At 38.5% G+C, this 24847-nt stretch overlaps 1 protein-coding gene across 3 annotated transcripts; it reads right to left on the reverse strand.

The window, feature by feature from the left end:
- Positions 1–264: 264 nt before the first annotated feature.
- Positions 265–24559, reverse strand: LOC134382482 (cytochrome P450 2C42-like). 3 transcript variants are annotated; one of them, XM_063103047.1, is made up of 9 exons: positions 24392–24559; positions 23027–23189; positions 22707–22856; positions 20234–20394; positions 18876–19052; positions 10885–11026; positions 8655–8842; positions 2161–2302; positions 265–446 (listed from the first exon to the last, which is right to left on the reverse strand). In XM_063103047.1, the coding sequence occupies exons 1-9, from the start codon at positions 24557–24559 to the stop codon at positions 265–267; spliced, it is 1473 nt and encodes a 490-aa protein (XP_062959117.1). The 3 variants fall into 3 exon arrangements, with proteins under 3 accessions (XP_062959117.1, XP_062959118.1, XP_062959119.1); XM_063103048.1 differs by lacking the exon at positions 18876–19052; XM_063103049.1 differs by lacking the exons at positions 23027–23189; positions 24392–24559 and adding an exon at positions 24354–24378.
- Positions 24560–24847: the final 288 nt, after the last annotated feature.

Raw genomic sequence — 24847 nt, forward strand, 5'->3', positions numbered from 1 at the left:
ACCATATTAATAACTTCGCAGTAGGTATCAGCTTATTTGCTGAGAAATACAAGTTTTAGCAAGTATAGGAAATAGGAGCCATATGTGTGCAGTGAAACTAAGGAAATCTTCTCATTGGAGTTTGGATGTTCATAGATCTTGAGGGAACGGTGAGATGTGCAAAGTCAAAACGGCATCCTTGAGATTGCGAAGGAGGTGGGCGATGCCTCAGAGGAGAGGGAGCTGCAGAAAACAGCGCAGCAGCAGCAGACAGTCTGCCCTTCTTCACACAGGAATGAAGCAGATCCGGTATGAGGGTGGAAAAGAAAGTGATCTACTGTTAGGTGGGGTGGTATCAAGGTCCTTTGGGTCAACCACAGATTTCAGGTTAAAGTTCTGTAAAATGGTGATGAGGAATAAAAACAGCTCCATGCGGGCCAGGCCCTCTCCCACACAAATTCGTTTGCCTGAAAATAACAAGCACAGATGGTAGTTACTTTCTGTGTGTAACTGTGATTGTAACAAATACTGTGCTTGTGGCAGTCGGAAAAGGAATATTTAGTAACTGTTTGATGAATGATTGGGTAGATGGATGCGTGGATTACTGGATAGGTAGATAGAAGGCAGAATGGTTGGAAGAATGGTTGAAGAGATAAATGGACACAGGACGTACACACTTGCTATCCACTTAACATCTGTTTTTAACAGGCACCACACAACAAATATTTATTATCAGCTCGATCCCAAGCACTTTATTATGTATTTCCACTTTATAACTGATTTTTTGATATTTTGAATTTCCATCTATATTTTTCTAGAAACATAACCACAGTATGTATCCTGTTCCCAGTCTGAAGTTCCCTGATCCTTCCTTCCACTCTTTCACCCTCTATTCTCAGCTGTAGCCATGCACACTATTAATCAATCGCTAACATGCCATGCAGTTTCACGTTTTATCTCATGCTGGTCCTTCTTGCCAAGACATACTTTTCTCATACTACATTCAGCTTCTGGGTGAAATTTCATTTCCTCTTTACACTCTTCAAGATCCCCTCAAGCTAAAAATTCTTGCCCTTTCATGGTTATCTCAACATAAATTCATGCTTCTGTTGAAACATAAATAACCAGGAGTCATAATTCTCTATTTATTTATATCTCTATTGTGCTAAAATGTAAATTCTTGAAGGGAGTGGAGGTCTCTGTCCTCATCATCTGGTATCCACAGTACTAGATATAAAGCAGACATCAAAGGTCACAGAAAAAAGGAAGCAGATTTCATGGCCAGAGACTTAGCACACATATCACAGGGGTGGAGACCAAATACGCAAGATATATGATCAAGACTGGAGGAACAGCAGGGTGCTCTGGAAGCTTTGCAGGTCATCATGTGACATTCCCCGTGTTCCTCTGACCCCCTGGGTTATTTGGAAGAGGTTCTGATGTTTTTGATTTAGAGCAAATATTCTACTCCTGTCATTCATTATCTCCTTCAAAATATCCTGCCTTTTCTACTTCCCATTCTCTCTGCCCTCTTTGAGGCAACTCAAATGTCATTTCTGCTATTAGAATGTTGCTACTCCATGTTATGCCTCTCTGTGGGGTATGAAAGAGCAAACAGCAGGTACCTTCTACCCTACCACTATCTGACCAGCACCCGGTGCTTTCCTCTCTCATAGCTTTTATTCAAATGGATTAAATGATCTCTTTACTCATCTGCTTCCCTAATTTGTGTGAAGCCCTTTGGTACCTATTCCATGCCTGTGGATACTTGTACCCTCAAAATTCAGCATGGCATGAGGGGGACGGTGAGCTACATCCCTCAGACAACACTACAAGATGTGGAGTCAGGAACCTTTCTCATGGCAGGTGAGGAAAGTGTAAATGAGTTTCACCTTCTAAGAGGAGCTCTTGGGTAGATCAATGAAGCATCTACATTCAGAATTCAGTCAGCCTATACTCTAACTTTCTCAGTTTGAAAGGATTCGGTCAACTCCCCATTAATATTGCCCAAGAATGACGATGTATCATGAGCAGGGAAAGAATGTGGGTGTTGGGAATGGTGCTTCTGATCAAGTACAAAGAACAATTCTACCAGCCCAGAGGAGGCACCCTGTGAGTTCCAAGTGATCTCAAAAAGTAATCTTGTCTCCTGTTGTACAAATGATAGTGAATTTCTATTACCTGTGGAGAAAGGCATAAAGTAGTCACTTTTCTTAAAATTGCCACTCTCATCCAGAAAGTGTCCAGGATCAAACATCTCTGGGTTGGGGAATTCTTTGTCATCATGTAGCACCGAGGTCAGTGATGGAAATATGGTTGTGCCCTGGAATGAACAGACATAATTAAACTGTGTCATTTTTTAAAAGTCATGGATGTGAAAGGAATGATCAAAATCACTTTGTCCATTCTCTTTAGTCTACAGATGAGAAAACCCATGTCCAAAGAAGAGTAGTAACATTTCCAGACAGACAGACCACATCGTAAACAGGGATGAGATGAGTTTAAGGCCAATGGCAGTGATCTTGCTCATGTGGCCTCCAATAGCATTTGAAGTACTGAGTACATGGGCCCTTGGTGCCAAATCTTCTAAATCTGTTCTCCTTATCATCAAGCTGTGACATTGTTGTCTGTCCTTACTTGCTGCTCTATTTCTTCACTTCAGTTTTCACATACATCATATGAAGATTACGGTTTAAAATGGAAGACTCTGCTGGCACTTGAAATATATCTGTTTATAGAGATTTGGTAAATAAACTTCTGATCTCATTACAAATGACTTGTTCAAGAATGATAATACCATTACAGAGACAAGTCTGAAAATATTGAGTGTTTATCATTGTCATGCAGTTTGTTTGTCTTAATTTCAAAATAGTCTTCATTACAGACTAATCCTAACTTAGAAACATAGAAGGGATGATAATGTTAGAAAAATCATCAATTTCAGATAATTTTGTTTAGAATCATCAGTTCAGGAAAGGATCACCAAATAAAACCTGAACAGTTGGGTGGGTGGAGCTGTGGAGTCAGGAACCTTTCTCCTGGCAGGTGAGGAAAGTAAATGAGTTTCACCTTCTAAGAGGAGCTCTTGGATAGCTCTCGATATTTTCACCAGGATTTGTTATTCTCTGTCATTTTGATGATAGCCAGTATAACGGTGATGAGGTGATACCTCAATGTGGTCTATCCAGCAAGAAGACACTGTGGTCTGAACAGATAGTTGAAATGATTTTGAATTTTTTTTAAGTTATTGACACCAAATTTGTGACCTAACGTGGTCTTCCTTGGAGAATGTTTCACGTGCTGATGAGAAGAATGTCTATTCTCTAGTCGTTGGATAAAATGTTCTGTAGATATCAGCCAGGTCCAATAGGTGTGAAGTGTTGTTTAAATCCTGTGTTTCTCTGTTGATTTGTCACCTGGATAATCTGTCCATGATGAAAGGGGTATGTACATGTACCCCACTATTATTGCATTGGGCTATACCTCTTTCTGTAGATCTAATACTTTATTCTTTATATATCTGGGTGCTCCAGTGTTGGGTGAATGTATATTTACGATTGTTATGTCTTCTTGTTGAATAGATCCTTTTATCATTACATAATGGCCTTCTTTGTCTTCTTTGTTTTTTGGCTTAAAGTCTATTCTGTCTGACATAAGAATAGCTACTTCTGCTCATTTTTGGTTACTATGTGTGTGGTATATCTTTTCTCATCCCTTCACTATTAGTCTGTGTGCATCTTTAGGGGTGAGATGAGTCGCTTGAAGACAGCATATATTTGAGTCTTTGTCTTTGGAGTGCAGAGTTTAAACCATTTTCATTTAGGGTTGTTATTGGAGGTACTGTCTTATTCCTAGCATTTTATGGCTTTTTGTGTACATGTTTTATAATTTGTTCCTTTCTTCTCCTTTGATTATTGGTCCAATGTACGTGGATTTTTTGAGGTGCTAAGATTTAGTTTCTTTCATCATTCACATTTGCATTTCTGTTTTATTAGTGTGTTTTGTTCTTACTTGTGTATTTGTCGTTGTGATTATTGTTTTTTGGATTCGAGATGCTGTACTCCCTTCATAATTTCTTGCAGGATTGGTCATGTGGTGAAGAACTCTCACAGGTTTTGATTGTTTGGAAAACACACCATCTCTCCCTGACTTCTGAAGGATAGCCTTGCTGGGTATAGTATTCCTAGCTGACAGTTTTTTTCTTTCAGTATTTTGAATATGTCATCCCATTTTTTTCTCATTTATAGAGTTCCAGTTGAGAAGTCTGCTATTTTTCTGATGGGGACTCCCTCATTAGTAACTTGATGCTTTTCTCTTGCTGCTTTTAGGATTCTGTCTTTGTCTTTGAGATTTACCAGTTTGACAATAATGTGTCTCTAAGAGGATCTTTTTGGATTGAAACTGTTTGGAGCTCTTTGAGCTTTCTGGATTTGAATGTCTGGTCTCTCCCTATGTCTGGGATGTTTCCCATGATTATTTCATCGAATAGATCTTCAATGCTTTTTCTTTCTCCTCCCCATCAGGATCACCCAAGATTCAGGTATTTGTGCACTTAAGACTGTCTACTAGTTCTCTTAAAGGTTCTTCATTTTAAAATCTTTTTTCCTTCTTTCTATTTTTTTTTTTTTTGGTCTGCCTTTATTTCATTAAGACCATCTTTGAGTTCAGAAATTCTTTCTTATGCTTGATTTAATCTTCTCATGTAGTTCTTGTTTGCATTTTTTATTCATTGAATGTGACTTTCAGTTGCAGAAGTTCTGTAGTTTTTTTTAAGGTATTAATCTCTTTCTAATTTTCATCCCTCATATCCTGGATATGTTTGTTCATTTCATTGTGTTGTCTTACAGAGTCCTCTTCTATCTCATTGAGTTTTCTTAAGATAATTTCTCAGAGTTCCTTTTCAGTCATTTCAAGGGTTCCCTGTAGTGTACAGTCTGGTACTTGAGAGTTACTGAATTTCTTTGGCCATGTCATACTTTCTGATTTTTTTCAGATTTCTAGTATCTCTACATTTATTGCTGGTCATCTGGCTGATCCGTTGCTTCTTCTATTACTCAGGAGTGGACTATGAGGGGAAGACTTCTTCTTCTTTTTCCAGGTTCCTTCAGTGACTCTCCTTCTCAACAAAGACAAATATGTGGTGGGCCACTTGCATGGTGGTTATGGATGTTACTAAGGCTGTGAGCCATCCTTGCAACCATAGTAGGTATGATGGTGGCTGTTCGGGATCACCTCCATGGAAGCTGTGTGAAGTCTCATGGTAATGGTGAGATGCAAGATCCTGGGTTCTACATGGGTGGGGCAGGATTGTGGGTGGGTGGCTGGCCTGTTCTTCTGCCTTCCCGGATGTCTCCCCCATAAGTGTCACTGCAGCACATTCTGAGAAACATTTTAATTGGCAAATGACCCAGACTCATCAGAAAGTTCAACTTACTGATATAAAACAAGCAAACAAGGGAAATGTATGTGTTCCTGATTTCAGAGGAAAATAGGAACAAGATAACCAAATTCGATGTTTATTCATTGACTGGATACTAATTTTTTTAAGCTGTAAAGAATGTTCTAGAAAAAAGTTACAGCCTATGTATTAGAAAATACTACTGTGTGAATGACACGTCCTGAGAGTTCATGGTATTATTATTATGTAGGAGAAAAATCCTTGATCCTGGAACATACAGGATGGGTATTGAGGTAGATAGATAGACAGATATTAAGGAAATATATACACACTTTTATGTATACACCTATATGTGTATATTGATATGTTATTTATTTTATTTAGATTTAAATGTTTATAAAATACAAATGTGAGGGAAAATTTCATGCTCTACTTTTCTCATATTGAAGGCATAGAACTTTGTTTTAAAAATTATTCCTTTCAATTTTTTAAAACAAGTAATAATGATTTTATATCAGGAAGATGTCAAGTAGATGTTTAAAACTCCTAGTAAACATTTTCCAATTTTTGAGAAAACTCACAATTTTCATTAGATAGGACACAATGTGAAAATCAACCTCACATCACTGTAGAAAGTTCTACTGGACAGGTATGGCTTATACCAGGCATCCACAAACCACATAGGCAAATCCAGCCTGCTGTCTGTTTCTGTATAGGCTATAGGCTAAGAATATTCACGTTGAAAAATTGCAAAAGAAGAATAATATTTTTGACACATGAATATTATATGAAATTTAAATTTCAGTTTCTATAAAAATTGAAACATAGCCATCCTAATTTGCTTACACACTCTCTGTGACAACTTCCATGCTACAATGACAGAGTTCAGTAGGGCAACAGAAACCCCATGGCCTGCAAAATCCAAAATATTTACAATGTGGCCCATAACTGAAAAAGTTTGCTAAGTCCTTTCTTAGACCATTATTTCTACCTAGATAATTGGCTCCAGCCACTGGTAGAAGAAATCATTTATCTAATTCCTAAGATGGTAGAAAAAGCCATGTAGAGTTGCATATTTCTATACTGGGCTGTCCAGTGCAGAATGCACAGGTCATTACCTTGGGGTTCCAATATTCTGGCTCAAAAGACACCAGACACTGTGGGAGCCTCTATGCAGAGGGTTAATGGGTGAGCTCAGTAGGTATAATGTTCCCCAAATCTGATGAGGTGGATGGGGGAGACTTGCAATCTTTGCCTGATTCCTCAGCCTGATTCCCATTTAGTTAGTAATAGGAGGAGTAACAATCTTCATCAATATTACCCTCAGACCCCAATACTATGGAAGAAAAGTCTTCTCCTGGTTTTGTCTTTTGGTGAAAACAGAGGGATCTGAAGTTCTAACCCTTGCACCAAATCTGTGATCATCAGAACAAGACCCATTACCTCTTGGACAACTGATAATTCCATCTTCCCCACAAGATGACATTAGCAATTGCAACCTTACTAGATTCACTGCATTTTTTCCCATGAAAATACAATGTTTAGTTTTATTATGTTTCATTTTAATATATATCCTGGCTTCAAGTGGAATAGAGAAGCTTATAGCATAACAACTAGAACATCTGGATAAACACAGAAACCATGTGTTGGAAGGTAGTGTAAAGTTGCTAATACAAAAATTTGTCTCAAGATTCCAGAGATGTCAGACCCTCCAATAGTTAACCTAACACCTACAGTCTATTTTTTTTTCCTTTTTTCCTACTGTGTTCAAATCATGTCCAGTGCTAAGTAAGGGTGGGAAGTGTTACATCATTATGACAGCATATGTGAAAGGGATGAATTCTCTTTGGAAGAAGATAAGTATCATCTGAAACTCTGCATTTTTTCATACTTAATATCTGTACTTAACCAAAAGTCATTATGCATTCAAAGATACAACTAAGTGTCCACTAACTGAAGACTGGGGTAAGGTGAAGGTAATAAAAACAGGCCCTCGCTAGGGAACATTTCTCACCCAATTTTATGAGGATAGCATTGTCTTGGTACCAAAAATCTGATAAGAAATTTTGAGGGAAAAATATAATGGACCAAGTCTTTTATGAATATAAATATAGAAGTTCTAAATAACAAATATGTAGCATATCAAATCCTGCCATGTGTGTATCCTTATAATATGTATACTTATTGAGAAAATTGAGCCCGATATATACAACCATACCAATAGAGGCAGATAATCAATTTGATAAGGTTGTACACAATTTTATGACAAAAATTCACATAAATATAACAGAAGACAGCAAAATTCCCTAATCTGATAAAGAATACCTACCAAAATCTTCTTAAGATATCATTCTCAATATTGACATATTAGACTTCCACCATTTCTGCTGATCAGAAAGAAAACAGAGATGCCCACTATTACTAGTTCTGTTCAAAGCTATCCTGGAAATCCTTCCCAGTGCAATAATGAAATAAGAAATTAAGGTCCATAGATTGGAAAAATAAGAAACAGAACAAATTATACCTCAGACAGCAGGATAATATACATAGAAATTCCCAATGAATCAACAGAGAAATCATTGCCAACGATTAGTAAATTTAGCAAAGTTGGTGGGTATAAAGTAATCAGGATGATATAATCAATTATAATTCCATATACGAGGTACAAAGAAATGAAAAGGGCATTCATTGTACACATGCGTCGAAATAGCACAAAGAACCTCAGAAATATGTGTCAATTAAAATAATAATAAGACAATAAAAAGTTATAACAACAACAAAGGTGGTAATGACCTAGGAAAAATCTAAGAAAGATTTGCAAGCCTCTTTACTGAAAACACAAAATTACTGGGAAAATAAATGAAATGCAAATAAATTGGGAGCATAAGCACAATCAGGACTTGGAAGATTCAATTTGTCATAACGTCAATTCTTTCCAAATTGATTTGTAGATTTAATGTCACCCTGATAAAACCCCAGCAGAAAGTTTTATAAAATTAACTGTCACCTTTAACATTTATTTGGAAATGTAAACACATAAGAGTGGCCAAAACATCATTAAACAGGAAGAAGACAGTTGAAAGACACATACTACTAGATACCAAGACCTGTTATGAAGCTTTAGAACTCCAAACTCTAAACAGCACAAAGTACATTAAGCTACCACACATATGAGTTTTTCCCTTCTCTTATCTCATATTGGTAGAGAATTGGAATGATACTGTGAATTTGGGAACTTCAAGAGAATTGAGCTGTGGTGTATGAGAAACAAGCTTACCTTAGGGATGAGGTAGTTTCTGAATTTAATGTCACGGGTCACGGCATGTGGTGCACTGTTGGGGACGAGGTCAATGTATCTCTGGATCTCATGCACCACAGCATCTGTGTAGGGCATGAAGCTTCTGTCCTGCATGCAGGGGCTCCGGTGTCTGCCAACCACACGGTCAATCTCTTCTTGGACTTTAGCTGATAGGACACAAGTAAGAACTAATGGAAAAGGAGATAAATGGCACATTTGCCATAGCAATTCACAGCTACATGAAGCATGATAAAGGTGTCCCAACAGCAATATAAACATGAGTTATACGCCCAGATGTATACCTAGACATGTAAAGAGAGTTGCCATCATATATATACATATCACTGTCCTACCAATTAGGTATTATGATACATTGTTATGTACCTATAAATTATCATAAATGATAACTAATATAAAAAGAATAAAATGTTCCCCAAAATAAGGGGGAAATAATTAATTAAAAAATCATGGTCTTGCAGAAAGTAAAACAAGAGTCAAATATTAATATTAAATTAATGTCAAAATGATATATGGGGTTTAAAATTAAATTGTAATGATCTATAAAGGTATGTGTTTTTGTGTTTGCATCTGTCTTTGTGTGTGTGTTTGTGTGTAAAATTTGCAATGGCACTCTCTTCATCTCCCTACTTCTCAAATGTGGACACTTTGAACATTCTTCTGAAATTCATATTCATATTTCTAAATAACAACTCTGTATTTCTTGCTTAACCATTTTAGACAAGATTTAACCATTTACTGCTATGTGGGTTGAGAATTCAACTTCATCTCCACCCATATATTCACACCCATACCCACAGATATTCACACATACACAGACATACACACAGAGACACACACAATCATGTACTTCCCCTCACCCCATTTTCCAGAATACATGTAGACTACAAGTTTTGGTCATTGCTTACATCATTCTGACTACAAAAAAAAGTTCTTCCCTCATAAGTCAAGCGTGATTACATTTTATACATGGTATTTTATTGAACTTAATCTGTCTTTTTATTTCAAATCATAATTTTCTATTTCCCAAGTTAGAATTATTCAGAAGTGCTCAGGTAGATCTTTGAAACTCCTGGTAACAATTTCCCAATTATTAGGAAACCTCATAAAATCCATCAATTCTCCTTTGTCCTTGGTGTCTGTCCTCACACCTGCATTGTCCACCTGGTCCTTTCTGAGGTGGGTGTTTTCTAGGCCTGGTGACCAGCAGACTCCCTGACATTCGCATCCTACTACATGAGGTCTCCTGATTCCTGCAGCCCATGACTTACTCTGACTTGGTTTCATCCATCATACTGGATGGAGCACATCTTCCAGTAATTTTTAGAAAAAGTAAAAATAGGAGGTAAAGTTTTGGGTAAATGTGTAAGTCTGAAAATACATTTATTCATAATACTCAGGACAATGGTTACTCTTGAGAGTTCTGGTGCTATCTGAATACTAATATTTTAGGCATGACATGATATGTCTCTGCAAAAATTTTTAGGATTTTCTCTTTATTTCTGGTGTTCTGAAATTATATACTCCTGCATCTTGGGGAGCATAATTTTATTCCACTCACTGTGCTGAGAAGTTGGCAAGAATTTTCTATTGAGATGGCAAAATACCATGATCTCTTCTCTAGAGCTATTCACTCTTGGAAGGATAAGTCTGGCTGCTGAATTTCCAGAAGGAAGATGGAGGGAAAAGTTAAGTCTCTGAATTCAAGCACAGGACTCTTACCAAACCTTCCTTTCCAGCCTCACACCTCACAGTTTCTCTCTCACTGCCCAGTGTCCCTGAGTATAGGGCTTCTTAGGCTCAGTTTCTCTAGAGAATGAGCCTCCCTTCTCCTGTAGGAAAATATCAGTTCCATGATAAATGGAGGCACAGATGGAACTTGGACAAGAAGAGCCTCATTCTCTACCTTCTCTAACACTTGCTGCTTCCAAATATGGAACTGTATGGTAATGAAGGGAGACAGATTAGCTTTCCTTCCTTGATATATATTCGTCTTCTGATAATTAGGTAACAACTTCATCCTGTCTGATGAGTTAATTGTCGCCCTTTGATCTGTTCTCTATGAAGACAGCAGCTGCTGGCACAGGCGTTCTAATTATGAACCTGCTCTAAATGAAAGGATGGAGGAAAGTAACAGTGTTTTCCCAACATCTTTGCTGAAGTTCACTCTGCTCATCACCAGTCTACATACCTCTGACCTCTGGGTGCTTCAGCAGGAGCAGGAGTCCATACCTCAGAGTGGTGCTTGTGGTCTCTGTGCCAGCAACGAATAAATCACTTACAGTGCTTATCAAGTTTTCAATAGTAAACTCAGATGGCTGAATGTGCTTTTCCTAGAAATGATTTGAGACATTATCTAAAAAATTATTTATTAAAGTATTTAATTACAGTGAATTCAAAATAACAAACTTTGTTATAGTTAGCAAACACAGAAACTGAAGAGTGCAGTGTCAGGAAAAAGCACTCTATAGTATCGAAGAGACTGTAGATCAATTGACCCAAAATTTATTTCCTACCCCTTATTCTTTGCCTGCCAAAAGATTCCATTTACATGACTTTTCCCCGTCAGGTGTGCCATGCAGCATATTTCTTTCCAAAAAAACATAAGCAGAAGCCTAATGGTGCACTGTCTTAGTCTGTTTGTGTCGCTATAACAGAGTATCACAGACTGGATAACTTATTTTAATAAAATAAATATATTTCTCATTGTTCTCAAGGCTGGGAAATCCAAGAGCATGGTGCTAGCCTCTGGTGAATGCCTTTGTGCTGCGTCATCCATGGTGGAAGGTGGAAGGGCAAGAGAAGGTGAGAGCAAAAGAGGTCAACATGGAGCTGCACTCACATTAACAACAAACCCACTCCCTCAAAAATTACATTAACCCATTTATGAGGACAAAGCTCTCATGAACTAATCATCACTTACTTCTTAGGCTCCACTTCCCAATGCTGTTCCTTTGGGGATTAAGTTTTCAAACATAAACTATGGGGGACACATTTAAAGTATAACATTTCATGCCTGGCCCCCAAATGCATGCCCTTCTCACAATGAAAAATATATTTATTCTATCCCAACAGTCCAAAAAGTCATAGTCCCAAGTCCAGACTTGTCTATATCAGATGTGTATGAGACTCAAGGCACAATTCATCTTGAGGCTAATTCCTCTCCAGCTTTAAATCAACAGAGTTAGCCAGTTATGTGCTTCTAAAATATAATGGAGGGACAAACATGGGAAAAATCATTTCCATTCTAAAAGGGAGAAACAGCCAACAAGAAAGGGTCAGCTACTTACAAGGAAGCCCAAAACTCAATAGGGAAAATAGCACTAGGAATCCGGAGAAACTTATGTTGAGTGAAACAAGCAAAGCATCAAGGGATACATACTGCATGTCCTCGCTCATATGTGGGAGCTAAGAGGGGAAGGAAGGAAGGAAAGAAATACTACAGGAGGTTTCAAGATGGTGGTGGCTGCGGCGGTTCGCGTGGAGTAGCTGAGGTGAAAAAGGCGGCCACTGAGCTTCAGGCAGCCGGGAAACTTGTGGACCTTCCTGTTGCCATCTCTTAAGGGAGGACCGCTGATGGTGGCCAGTCGTGGGGGGTGACCGCCACTTTGCCCTTGGCAGGAGAGGCTGCCTCATTTACAGGCAACAGCTTTGAAGTGTGGAGCAGGAAAAGAACTGTTTCTTAGCTGCAAAAGCGAGTCTCGAAACAGGGAACATGGTGCCAGGGCTGCTGTGGATGCAGACAGGTTCCTGGATGCCAGGGCCGCGCTGAAGGCGGCCAGCTGCTCTATTCAGGATTCAAGGTTTCAGGCCGGCATTAAAGAAGATTCCTGGGAACGCCTGAGCCACGCCGTGACTGAACAGCCCAAGGCAGCAGCGGCCAAGAACGGGGAAGGCAGCAAACCAGAGGCAGAGAGTGTGCACCTGACCTGGCACAACCCCGTGAGTGACCCCTGGACCAGCCCTGTTTGGGGCTGACGCCCACCCGGCTCCTGCCTGCATCAACAGGCCACTCAACATCCGGGGCTGCCTCCATTTTCCCAGGTCCTGCAGCTCGGCCGGCTTGACCGTCACTGAGCCTTCCCACTTGCTTGCCCCGGCACGGGGCTTCCCGGAGCCTGAGGGCGGGCATCCCCTCCCACTTCCTCAGCGGTTCTCTGGCAGGTGGGTGGTGTGGGGTGTCCCCAGCCAGTGTCGGGAAGGCAAGGAAGTAAGGGCGGGGCCGACTGTCACTCCACCACAGCCTGGACTCCGGCCCCCAGTAAAATTCCTGTTACTGGGAGGCAGATACCATCTCTGCAGCCACCAGTTCGGAAAAAAGCCTAACCAATTTCTGGTTGGGAATAGTGTGGTAGGAGAGTTCCCAGGGATGCTTGAACCTGCCGGAGAGCTGGCTGCAGGCGGGCACTAGACTCAGTTTATACCGGGGGGGATACAAAAATGAAGAAGTCAAAAGAAAGATCTACACAGTGCTACAAAGGCACCCAGAGTGACCAGTCGTCTGTGCCTAGCAGAAAACTGGTAGACTTCCTGGGCAAGGCGGTGCCGAGCAGGGTCTTGAAGGCCCAGCTGATAGACGAGGGCTGCAGAAGACACGTAGCAGCCCAGCACAGTGTGCACAGAGTGGGGAGATGTGCGGCTAGAGAGGCAGAGACTCGACCGAATCCACACACCCTGTGGGGTCGCCACTGCACGATCCAACAGCCTGGGCCAGAACACATAGAACAGGGAGAAGTCCTGCACAGGAAGTAAAGCTCAACAGCGATCACACACCCTGTGGTATGTGATCCACCAGCCCAGCAGAGTCCAAGCTGACCAGAAAGGTGGCTCCCCGGAGAAACCCAAGAGCCGAGGCAACCACACACACAAGGCACTAGAGGCCAACTGAACAGTCACGGAGGGAGCCATATGAAATTGGCAAGCACAGCAGCATCCTAGTTATTCATTAGTCTCAAACCGGTGGACTGTGAAAACCCTTGCCACAATGAATAAACATCAAAAAAAAAGATACCAGAAATACAAAAAATCAAGAAAGTACACCACCAAAAGTTAATAAATCTCAAACTCTAGATCCTATAGAACAAGAAGCCCTTGAAATGACTGACAAGGAATTTCTAGTGATAATTGTAAGGAAACTGAAAAAGATCCAAAAAACACAGCTAGACATCATGATGAAATGAAGAAAAGTATACAGGATCTGAAAGAGGAAATGTACAAAGATATCAATGTCCTGAAAAAAAATGTAGCAGAACGTGTTGAACTGAAGAAGTTATTCAGCGAAATAAAAAACACAATAGAGAGTTTAACCAGCAGGCTTGTCAAAGTTGAAGAGAGAACCTCTGAACTTGAGGATGGGCTGTTTGAAATAACACAAGCAGACAAAAAGAAAGAAAAAAGAATCAAGGACATTGAAGAAAATCTGAGAGAGATATCAAACAACCTTAAGTGTTCAAATATCTGAGTCATGGGTATTCCATAAGGGGAGGAAAATGGAGATTCCATTGAAAACATATTCAACAAAATAATGGCAGAAAACTTCCCAGGTATAGGAAAATTCACAGATCTTCAGATCCAGGAAGCTCAACGATCTCCAAACGTATTCAACACAAAATGAATTCAACCCATGCCTTCTCCAAGACATGTCATAGTCAAATTGGCAAAACTCAGAGAAAAAGAGAGAATTTAAAAGCTGAAAGAGAGAAGCATCAAATCACTTATAAAGGAGCCCCAATCAGGCTAACATCAGACTTTTCATCACAAACCCTAAAAGCTAGAAAGGAATGGGATGATATTTTCAAAATACTAAAAGAAAAAGATTGCCAGCCAAGAATACTCTACCCTGCAAGGCTATCCTTCCGAAATGAAGGGCAAATAGTACATTTCTCAGACAAACAAAAAATTCGGGAGTTCACTACCACACGACCACCCTTACAAGAAATCCTCAAGGGAGTACTGGGTTTGGTTCCTGAAAAAAAACTACCACTGCCATAAAAACCCAAGAAAAATCAAAACCCACTAGTATAATAAAAATGGCATTCATGAGAGAAAACAAATAAACAAAAAGGCTGTCTACAACGTAAGGAACCACAAACACAGAAACCAAACAGTAAATCAGAAAGCAAGGAACAAAAGACACCTAAGACAACCAAACAACCAACAAAATGCTAGGAATAAATCAACACCTTTCAATAACAACTCTTAAAGTAAAAGGCTTAAATTCCCCAATCAAAAGACACAGACTGGCTGACTGGATCAAAAAGGAGGACCCCACTATATGCTGCCTACAAGAGACCTACCTCACCCATAAAGATTCACACAGACTAAGAGTGAAAGGATGGAAAAAGATTTACCATGCAAACAGAAAAGAAAAATGAGCTGGAGTACCTATTCTTATATCTGACAAAATAGACTTTAAACTAAAAACCATAAAAAGAGACAATGAGGGACACTACTTAATGATAAAAGGACTGATCCATCAAGAAGACATAACAATCATAAATATGTACGCACCCAATGTTGGAGCAGCCAGATTTATAAAACAAACTCTATTAGACCTAAAGAAGGAAATAGACAGCAATACCATAATAGGAGGGGACCTGAACACCCCACTATCAATATTAGACAGATCATCTAGGCAAAGAATCAGTAGAGAAACACAAGATCTAAACAAGACTCTAGACCAATTGGAATTGGCAGATATCTACAGAACATTCCACCCAACAACCTCAGAATATTCATTCTTCTCATCAGCACATGGATCATTCTCCAGGATAGATCACATACTAGGTCACAAATCAAGTCTCAATAAATTCAAAAAAATTGGAATTATCCCATGTATCTTCTCAGACCACAATGGATTAAAACTAGAAATTAATAACAAACGAACTCTGGAAACTATACAAACACATGGAAATTAAACAGCATTCTACTTAATGACATATGGGTCCAAGAAGAAATCAAGCAGGAAATCAAAAAATTTATTGAAACTAAGGAAAACAATGATACATCATACCAAAACCTGTGGGATACTGCAAAAGCGATATTGAGGGGAAAACTTATTGCATTAAACGCTCACTTCAGAAGAATGGAAAGATGGCAAGTGAACAACCTAACACTTCACCTTAAAGAACTAGAAAAAGAAGAACAATCCAAACCTAAAGTTAGGAGACGGAAAGAAATCATTAAGATCAGAGCAGAACTGAATGAAATTGAAAACCAAAAAACAATTCAAAGGATCAACGAATCAAAAAGTTGGTTTTTTGAAAAGATAAATAAAATTGACAAACCACTACCATGGCTAACAAAAAAAAAGAAGGGAGAAGACTCAAATAACAACAATTAGAAATGAAAAAGGCGATATTACTACTGATTCATCTGAAATACAAGGAATCATTCGAGACTACTATAAACAACTATACACCAACAAATTTGAAAATCTGGAGGAAATGGATAAATTTCTGGACACACAAAAGCTCCCAAAACTGAACCATGAAGACGTAGAAAATTTGAACAGACCAATAACAATAAAGGAGATTGAAGCTGTTATCAGAAGGCTCCCAACAAAGAAAAGCCCAGGACCAGATGGATTCACAGCAGAATTTTACCAAACATTCAAGGAGGAATTGATACCGATTCTTTACAAACTATTCCAAAAGATTGAAATGGACGCAAATCTCCCAAACTCATCCTATGAAGCAAACATCATCCTGATACCAAAACCAGGTAAAGATATAACCAAAAAAGAAAACTACAGGCCAATATCCTTGATGAATATAGATGCAAAAATCCTCACTAAAATACTAGCAAACAGAATACAGCAACACATACGAAACATTATTCATCACGATCAAGTGGGATTCATCCCAGGGATGCAAGGTTGGTTCAACATACGCAAATCAATAAATGTGATACACCATATTAATAAACTCAAACACAAGGAGCATATGATCATCTCTATAGATGCTGAAAAAGCATTTGATAAACTTCGGCACTCATTCATGACAAAGACCCTCTCTTAGTTAGGTATAGATGGAAAGTATCTCAACATAATTAAAGCCATATATGCCAAACCCACTGCCAATATCATCCTGAATGGGGAAAAGCTGTTAAGCTTTTCCTTTAAGAACAGGAACTAGACAAGGATGCCCACTCTCACCACTCCTATTAAACATAGTGTTGAAAGTACTAGCCAGAGCAATAAGAGAAGAGAAGGAAATAAAGGGCATCCAGATTGGAAAAGATGAAGTCAAACTTTCCCTGTTTGCAGATGACATGATCCTATATATCGAACAGCCTAAAACCTCTACAAAAAAACTGTTGGAATTGATAAATGATTTCAGCACAGTAGCAGGATACAAAATCAACACACAAACATCAGTAGCATTTTTTTTCTCCAATAGTGAACATGCAGAATGAGAAATCAAGAAAGCCTGCCCATTTACAATAGCCACCAAAAAAATAAAATACTTAGGAATTGAGTTAACCAAGGATGTGAAAAATCTCTATAAAGAGAACTACAAACCACTGCTGAGAGAAATTAGAGAGGATACAAGAAGATGGAAAGATATCCCATGCTCTTGGATTGGAAGAATCAACATAGTGAAAATGTCCATACTACCCAAAGTGATATACAAATTCAATGCAATCCCCATCAAAATTCCAAAGACATTTTTATCAGAAATGGAAAAAGCTATCCAGACATTTATATGGAACAATAAAAGACCACGCAAAGCCAAAGCAATGCTGAGCAAAAAAAAATAAAGCTGGAGGCATAACACTACCTGACTTTAAGCTATACTACAAAGCTATAATAACCAAAACAGTATGGTACTGGCATAAAAACAGACACACTGACCAATGGAATAGAATAGAGAATCCAGAAATCAGCCCACACACTTACTGCCAGCTGATCTTTGACAAAGGCACCAAGCCTATTCACTGGGGAAGGGACTGCCTCTTCAGCAAGTGGTGCTGGGATAACTGGATATCCATATGCAGGAGAATGAAACTAGATCCATACCTCTCACCGTATACTAAAATCAACTCAAAATGGATTAAGGATTTAAATATACACCCTGAAACAGTAAAACTTCTTAAAGAAAACATAGGAGAAACACTTCAGGAAATAGGACTGGACACAGACTTCATGAATAGGACCCCAAAAGCACGGGCAACCAAAGGAAAAATAAACAAATGGGATTATATCAAACCAGAAAGCTTCTGCACAGCAAAAGAAACAATTAACAGAGTTAAAAGACAACCAACAGAGTGGGAGAAAATATTTGCAAAATATACATCTGACAAAGGATTAATATCCAGAATATATAAGGAACTCAAACAACTTTACAAGAAGAAAACAAGCAACCCAATTAAAAATGGGCAAAAGAGCTAAGTAGGCATTTCTCTAAGGAAGATATACAAATGGCCAACAGACATATGAAAAACTGCTCAACATCACTCAGCATCCGGGAAATGCAAATCAAAACCACATTGAAATACCATCTAACCCCAGTTAGGATGGCTAAAATCCAAAAGACTCTGAACGATAAATGCTGGCGAGGTTGCAGAGAAAAAGGAACTCTCATACATTGTTGGTGGGACTGCAAAATGGTGCAGCCTCTATGGAAAACGGTATGGATGTTCCTCAAACAATTGCAGATAGATCTACCATACGACCCAGCTATCCCAATGTTGGGAATTTACCCAGAGGAATGGAAATCATCAAGTCGAAGGTATACCTGTTGCCCAATGTTCATTGCAGCACTCTTTACAATAGCTAGAGTTGGAATCACCAAAAAAATTTAAAAGTAATTAAAACCAATTCTTACTCAAATTTTTCCATAATATAGAAGAGGGAATAAACACTTCTACGTCTTCATATTATGAGAGGATATTTTGTATTTTCTAATTTCTTTGTAATTGTTTTCATCCATCGGAGGTGTGCATTCCGTTACTCCTCCAGTAGATTATTTTTATCTAAAGAACATGGTCAATATATTCTAATTATTTATCAATTTAATTATATCTTTTCTGCAATGTTTAGTGCAGTTTTATGTACACTTAAAATGCTTGTCAAGCATTAGAGGCCCAACAATTGAAACATTCCTAGTAAAGACAGAACTATTCAATAAACTACCAAATTGTGCAAGAAATCAAAGGACTGAGCTGTTATTAACATTTTACCTGCTCCATTTTGATGAGGAAACAATCAATAAAGTCTCGAGGATTGTTAATGTCCAAAGATTCTTGGTGTTCTTTTATTTTCTCTGTAATATAACTTTTTAAACTAGCAATATTTTTAAATAATTTGTTATGAATTCCTGGGAAATAATCAAGGAGAGAAGGAAAAGTGTTGCAGATCTAAAAGAGAGAACAATAAATTATTAAATGAGAAATATATAATGAAGATATATACCATATACCAAGCCCTACTTAGAAATTATAGCTATATAGATGAAAGCAATGTATGTGGTGTCCATCTTGAGAGGGAAGTTTACATTGTATATACATGAGTAATTCTCTTTGCCTATAGAATAATTAGAGAGAGAAAATTCTGAGATAAGACCAAAGATAGAACCATTTTCTAGACTCAGACATCAATTATTTAGTAGAAAAACTTCTTTATATCAATTTCCTCATTTTTTTTGCATCAATTCTGCCCTACAGCCTGAAAATATAAAATGATGGGAATGATTATGATTAATATTTTGTAGATGACATAGAGGATAAGGGAGTTAGCCCAACCTGCTTTAGAGCATAAAGCTAGTCCTTGCTGTTTTAATTTCTGTCAAGCAGCCTCAGAAATAAAATCAGCATTTTAGAAATGGGAGGGACTCCAAGATATCTTGAAACCAAACTATGTATTCATCAAAGCAGTAATGTGACTTCTCTAAGCACACACAATTATTATTTAGGCTGAGTGAAAGACATGCCAATTCAGCACAGAGAATATTGTGATGTTTGTTTATGGTCCATACAGATAAAACCAATTATTTTGTCATTCCCAATGCAGTTACCTTGTCAGCTGGGATCCCAGCTGAAGTGTAAAACACCCCCACCCCACTCAGTGTTTCCCGGCAGCTTCTATGGTTCCTAGTATTCCCCCTCCTTGAAGGAGATATTCTCTTCCTAAATCAGAATATTTCTGCCAAATGATATGACAAAGAGGTCTCTATGTGTTCACTGAACTGCAAGCCTTCTGAGCAATGGAGGCCTTCAAAAAATGCCTGGATGTCCAATGAGTGACAAAGGCATCCTTGGGAAAGTTGACAAACTACTTAACAGAAATGGCTTTGGTGTTTAGTGGAAAATCCGCCGGCCAGAGATCTAATGGCCTTGAAAGACAGCCCTATATTTGTGTGCTTGTTTTCCTGTGGGTCAAAGTGTGGCTTGGACGTATTCGCCAGATGTGCACTCCATGAGGCTAAGGCAAGACTGTGGTGTGCAAACATTCACTCCACAGCATGGTGTCCAGAGAATTTTGGACTAGTCATAGAAAAGAGCACTAGTGGTTTCTCAGAAAGAAAGTGTCTTGGCCTCACCATGATCCATAGGGAGCCTTGAATCCTGATGTTCTCATTGAATTTCTCCATCAAGTTAAGAAAATTCTGATCTTTATAATCAAAACGATTCTGGAAAATAATGGAGCAGATCACATTGCAGGGAGCACAGCCCAGGATAAAAGTGGGATCACACGGAGAAGCTAAAAAATTGAAAACAATTTAAACATGCACATGTAAAACAATTTGACTATATTAAAAGTAAAGGAAATTTAGAAATTTTCTTTCCTATAAATTCCCTGAAGAGCAAAAAAGAATTCAGCATGCGTAAAATGAACACATCACCTTTACATTAAACTTCAGTTGACCATTACAATCTCACTAGTTAAATAATGATATTTCAAATGCTCGATTCACATCTCCTGCCTTTATTTATACCCTTTTAATCCAAGGTGTCTGTTATTATGGAAGAAAATAAAAAAGTTTTTAAAAACCTAGTAATTAAAGTTTTCAAAGCAGAATCGCGTCTGTCTGCAATGCCTGTAGACCATAAAGCTTTGAGATAAAAAATAGAGAGAGGATACTTGAGGACCTGGAAACAGTTCACATATAGTAAATAGCTGAAAGAATCATGTGTTGAGCAAAGAGAGTGGAACTAAAGAGAGAGAGACTGTGTCTGAATTTACGTATTTGAAAGAAGTATGAAAAGCAGATTGAATTCATGTTATATTAAAAGAGAAACTCATAAAAATGAACAGTAAGTATAAGATAGATTTGTTTGTCTAAGAAAAACAAATGTGAAATTTCTATTTAAAATTCAAATTCCAGGTAAGGAAAATTTAAAAAGTAAAGTGATAAATGGTGTCTTCTTGTTTATCATTTCAATGTTAAAAAATAAAATGAATTCCTTTCTTCAGGAAGTAAATTTCCATCATCTACACTTATCCTTCAAATTGAATTCATTTTTCAAAGCTACCCTTCTGTGTATTATGGGATATTGTTCTGCATAGCCATCAAAATAATGTTACGTTTTAGCAAATTTTTGTCAATCAGTTAGGCCAAATCTATCATTTTGCAGGTTAAGAATTTAAGTTATAGGAAAGTGGGGGGTATTTTGTTTGTTGGTTGTTTGGTTTTGTTTGTTTTTTTGTTTTGCTTTTTATGCTGAGTCTACAAAATGAATTACTTATACTCAAATGACCAAAGAACTTTATATGTAAAGAGCTCCAAAATTCACACAGCCTTAGTAAAGGGGCCTTGAATCAAAAGTGTTCTGAATAAATGGTAGGGTATTGAACAGCAGGAAACCTGTTGAGTTAGCAGCTTCTACACAAAGTTTCTTTAAAAATGTCAGGGCTTTGAGGTTTGAGAAAAGTTTTATTTTAGCCAATAGGTAGGAGGATAATTAGGGTTGTTTGGGGGAGTGTGTGTCTGTGTGCCTGTGCGTATTTTGTGTGTGTGTGTGTGTGTGTGTGTGTGTGTGTGTGTGTGTGTGTGTGTGTGTGATTCACAGGTAAGATCTGACTTTTACTCTTTCACTTCATTTGGAAGAGAAAACTTTAAAACAAGGAATTTGAAAACCAAGCTGATAATGAGATTCATTATGACAAACAGTTCATACTTTACTAGAGCTGGCAGTGGGAGTAAATTAATTACAATAAATATTTAACTAAAAATCCAGTGAACATGAGGCAAAGAGAAAAGAAAATTGAAAACAGAGCCAAGCTACACTTAGGGAAGACAGAGTAAAGAGTAACTGATAATTGTAGAAATCGAGTTGAATAAATATCTTTTTAAATTTCCATTTCCATACATTAGAAATTATGTTCTAGCATATATTTGCTCAAAATAAATAAATCAGTACAGTAATTAGTGGGTAACAAGAAATAATCTATGCTGGCTGCTTTTAAATAGTGTGGTCTTTACAGAGAAATAACAACTGATGAGAATTGTGGTGAGACATGCCTAAGCAATTAAAACCGTAAATGGCATCATTAGTAGACAGAACAGGCACCGCCCTGAAAGAAACCCCCAGATATGTCAGTTATGCTAGTGGTACAAATATAGCCCAATTGAATGAAATAATACGTGACTTAGTTCCAGCTACATAAGAGTGTGATGGGGTCATTCACACTATGTCTGGTCTCCAAGTATTTTCTGGTGAAATGTTTGGGAACAGGTAACCCATGTGCGTACTACGGGGGAAACAGTTCTCATTAATTCTTTCAGAAATTAAATCAAGCCTATTTTATGATTTCTGATTTGAAGTCAAAGAAACAAAGTTCAGAAGAAAATAGGATTAAACCACACTCTACACACAATTGTACCTGCACACACAATAGAGATACACAAAAGCTCCCTTAGTCTCCACTTCAAAGCAGCCCTCCTCCACGTGAGGGCTGACCACCACTGCCTGTAATGAAAGATCTAGCTGCTCCTGAGATGTTTCCAAGGATGTCACTGCAGGAGAGAGCAGTCTGTTAAAGTCAGCACTACAGAGCAATGAGGCACCCACCGTTGGTTTTTCTCAGCTCCTCCACAAGGCAGCGGCCTTCCTCTTGAATACGGTCCTCAATGCTTCTCTTCCCCATCCCAAAATTACGCAGGGTCATGAGCGAAAAGCGCCGGGTCTCTTTCCATCTCTTTCCATTGCTGAAAATGATCCCTAACAGACAGGGAGCAGAAACTAGGAGGGAGATCCCAGGCAAGGAGGAGTGAACTGACACTTGGTAGCTACGTCGTTGGGCCAAGGTCTGCCTGAGGAGATGTTTGAGTCTCTGTTTTTAGTCCACCCACCCCCATCTCCAGTACTGAAACAGGCATGTGGACACTTACCATGTCCTTTATTAGTTCTTTCAACCACTGGGGAACTGCCTCTTCCAGAAAACTCCTCTCCCATATCAATCAGGGCTTCCTTCACTGCTTCATATCCATACAACACCACGACGGGCTTCATGCCAAAATGCACAGTGAACACGGGGCCATAGACTTTTGAGAACTAGAAAAGGAGAAGTAGATAATAGCAAAACAAGATACTATTTGGTCCTTATATTGTGCCTGATTCAGATCGATATTATCATTGTAATTTTTCTATTTTTATTTGCCACATACTGCTTCAAATATTTCTCAAATTCATTCATAAATAGGAAGGTGATTGTTGTAGCTGCCACTTATGGGTGGCCTATGATATGCCACACAATGCCCAGGAAACTGGTACACAGATGGCAATTAATCTTCATGCCAATACATTCATCAGGTTTATTTGCCCTGTTTTACCAGCAGAGAAACTGAGGTCAGAAAAGTTGAAATTCATTTTAGGTGCCACACAGGTTCTGTACAGAAGACTCAAATTTGAACCTCTGCTTATTCAACCTGTGATGCTTGAGCAATTTATCAGCCCCACACATGTTGTTGAGAACAATGGACAGTAGATGACTTCAGAACCCAATTTAAACCCCTTTCAGTATGGATCCAGACTCAGTATCACTGTTTTGAACACTAGAAATCTATACTTTTAAAGACACTCTAGGTGATTCTACTTCCCAGCCCACTCTGGGACCTGCTGGTATGACTAACACAGAAAGAGTGAGCACCACACAGGCAGCACAAAAACGTGCAGCATCTCCTGGAAGAACAATTTCTAACATCCTCCAGCATTTTTGGCCACTGACAGCAGCTTTGTGCAAAACTAAAAAGAATCCTGATACCACCAATTCATTCACTTAAGCTGGTTCTGAGCCCAGAGCTATTTCCTTGACATCACATATAAGTCGGTTCTTCAGAGTAGTTCAATTTTCATGGCTATACTGAATAAAACACGACTTATATAATAGATGACATTTGAATGAAATCTTCTAACACACACTTCCCTTACCATTTACCTTCAGAAAAAAAAAAAATCATAGGAATAGGACATAAAACAAAGAAGAAGAAAAGCAGCACTTCCAAAGTTTGCCACTTTGTTATTTTAATTCTACCATACAAAGACCTAAATGCCTCTCTGCTCACAGAATGTATTACGCCACTCTGCTATTTCTGACAATAACAGATTGGTAACAGAAACAGCAGTGTTTATAGGGAGTAATTTGCTTTAAAATGATATATTATAATAGTGTGCATCCATAAATATATTTTGCTTAAAAATATGGGTAAATGTACTTACCCTTGGCAAGACACTGCAGAATCATAAAGTGTACTTACATTCCTGTAGCATTGTTTGATGTTCTTAACACCTAACTGCAGGGTATTTCCAATAAGTGGGAGAGGAGTAGGGCCAGGTGGGAGCTTCCTTCTCCCAGAGCTCTGTCTCCAGAGTGAAAGCAGAAGCAAACAGGAGAGACAGAGCACCAGGACCACAACCGTATCCATTGACGCCTTCTTTTCTTACTACAACACTGGGCGCTTGCGAACCAAATCCTTTATAACACTCCCTTCTAACTCAGTGTGTGTCTCTTTGGCAAATAAAGTGATCAATAAGCTAGATCCACTTGCACACTGCAGAGTGGACCTTGATTCAATGTCCTTGTTGTCCTTATCAGTGCTCATCCGGAACATTCCGGTTTAATTCTCCTGAGTTGGAACCCACATATCAGTAACTGATAAAACAAACAAAAATGCCCCCAAACCCAGGTATTCCAATGTGCAGACATGATTGAG

The sequence above is a fragment of the Cynocephalus volans genome, chromosome 7 (assembly GCF_027409185.1).
Source record: "Cynocephalus volans isolate mCynVol1 chromosome 7, mCynVol1.pri, whole genome shotgun sequence".
Lineage (NCBI taxonomy): Eukaryota > Metazoa > Chordata > Mammalia > Dermoptera > Cynocephalidae > Cynocephalus > Cynocephalus volans.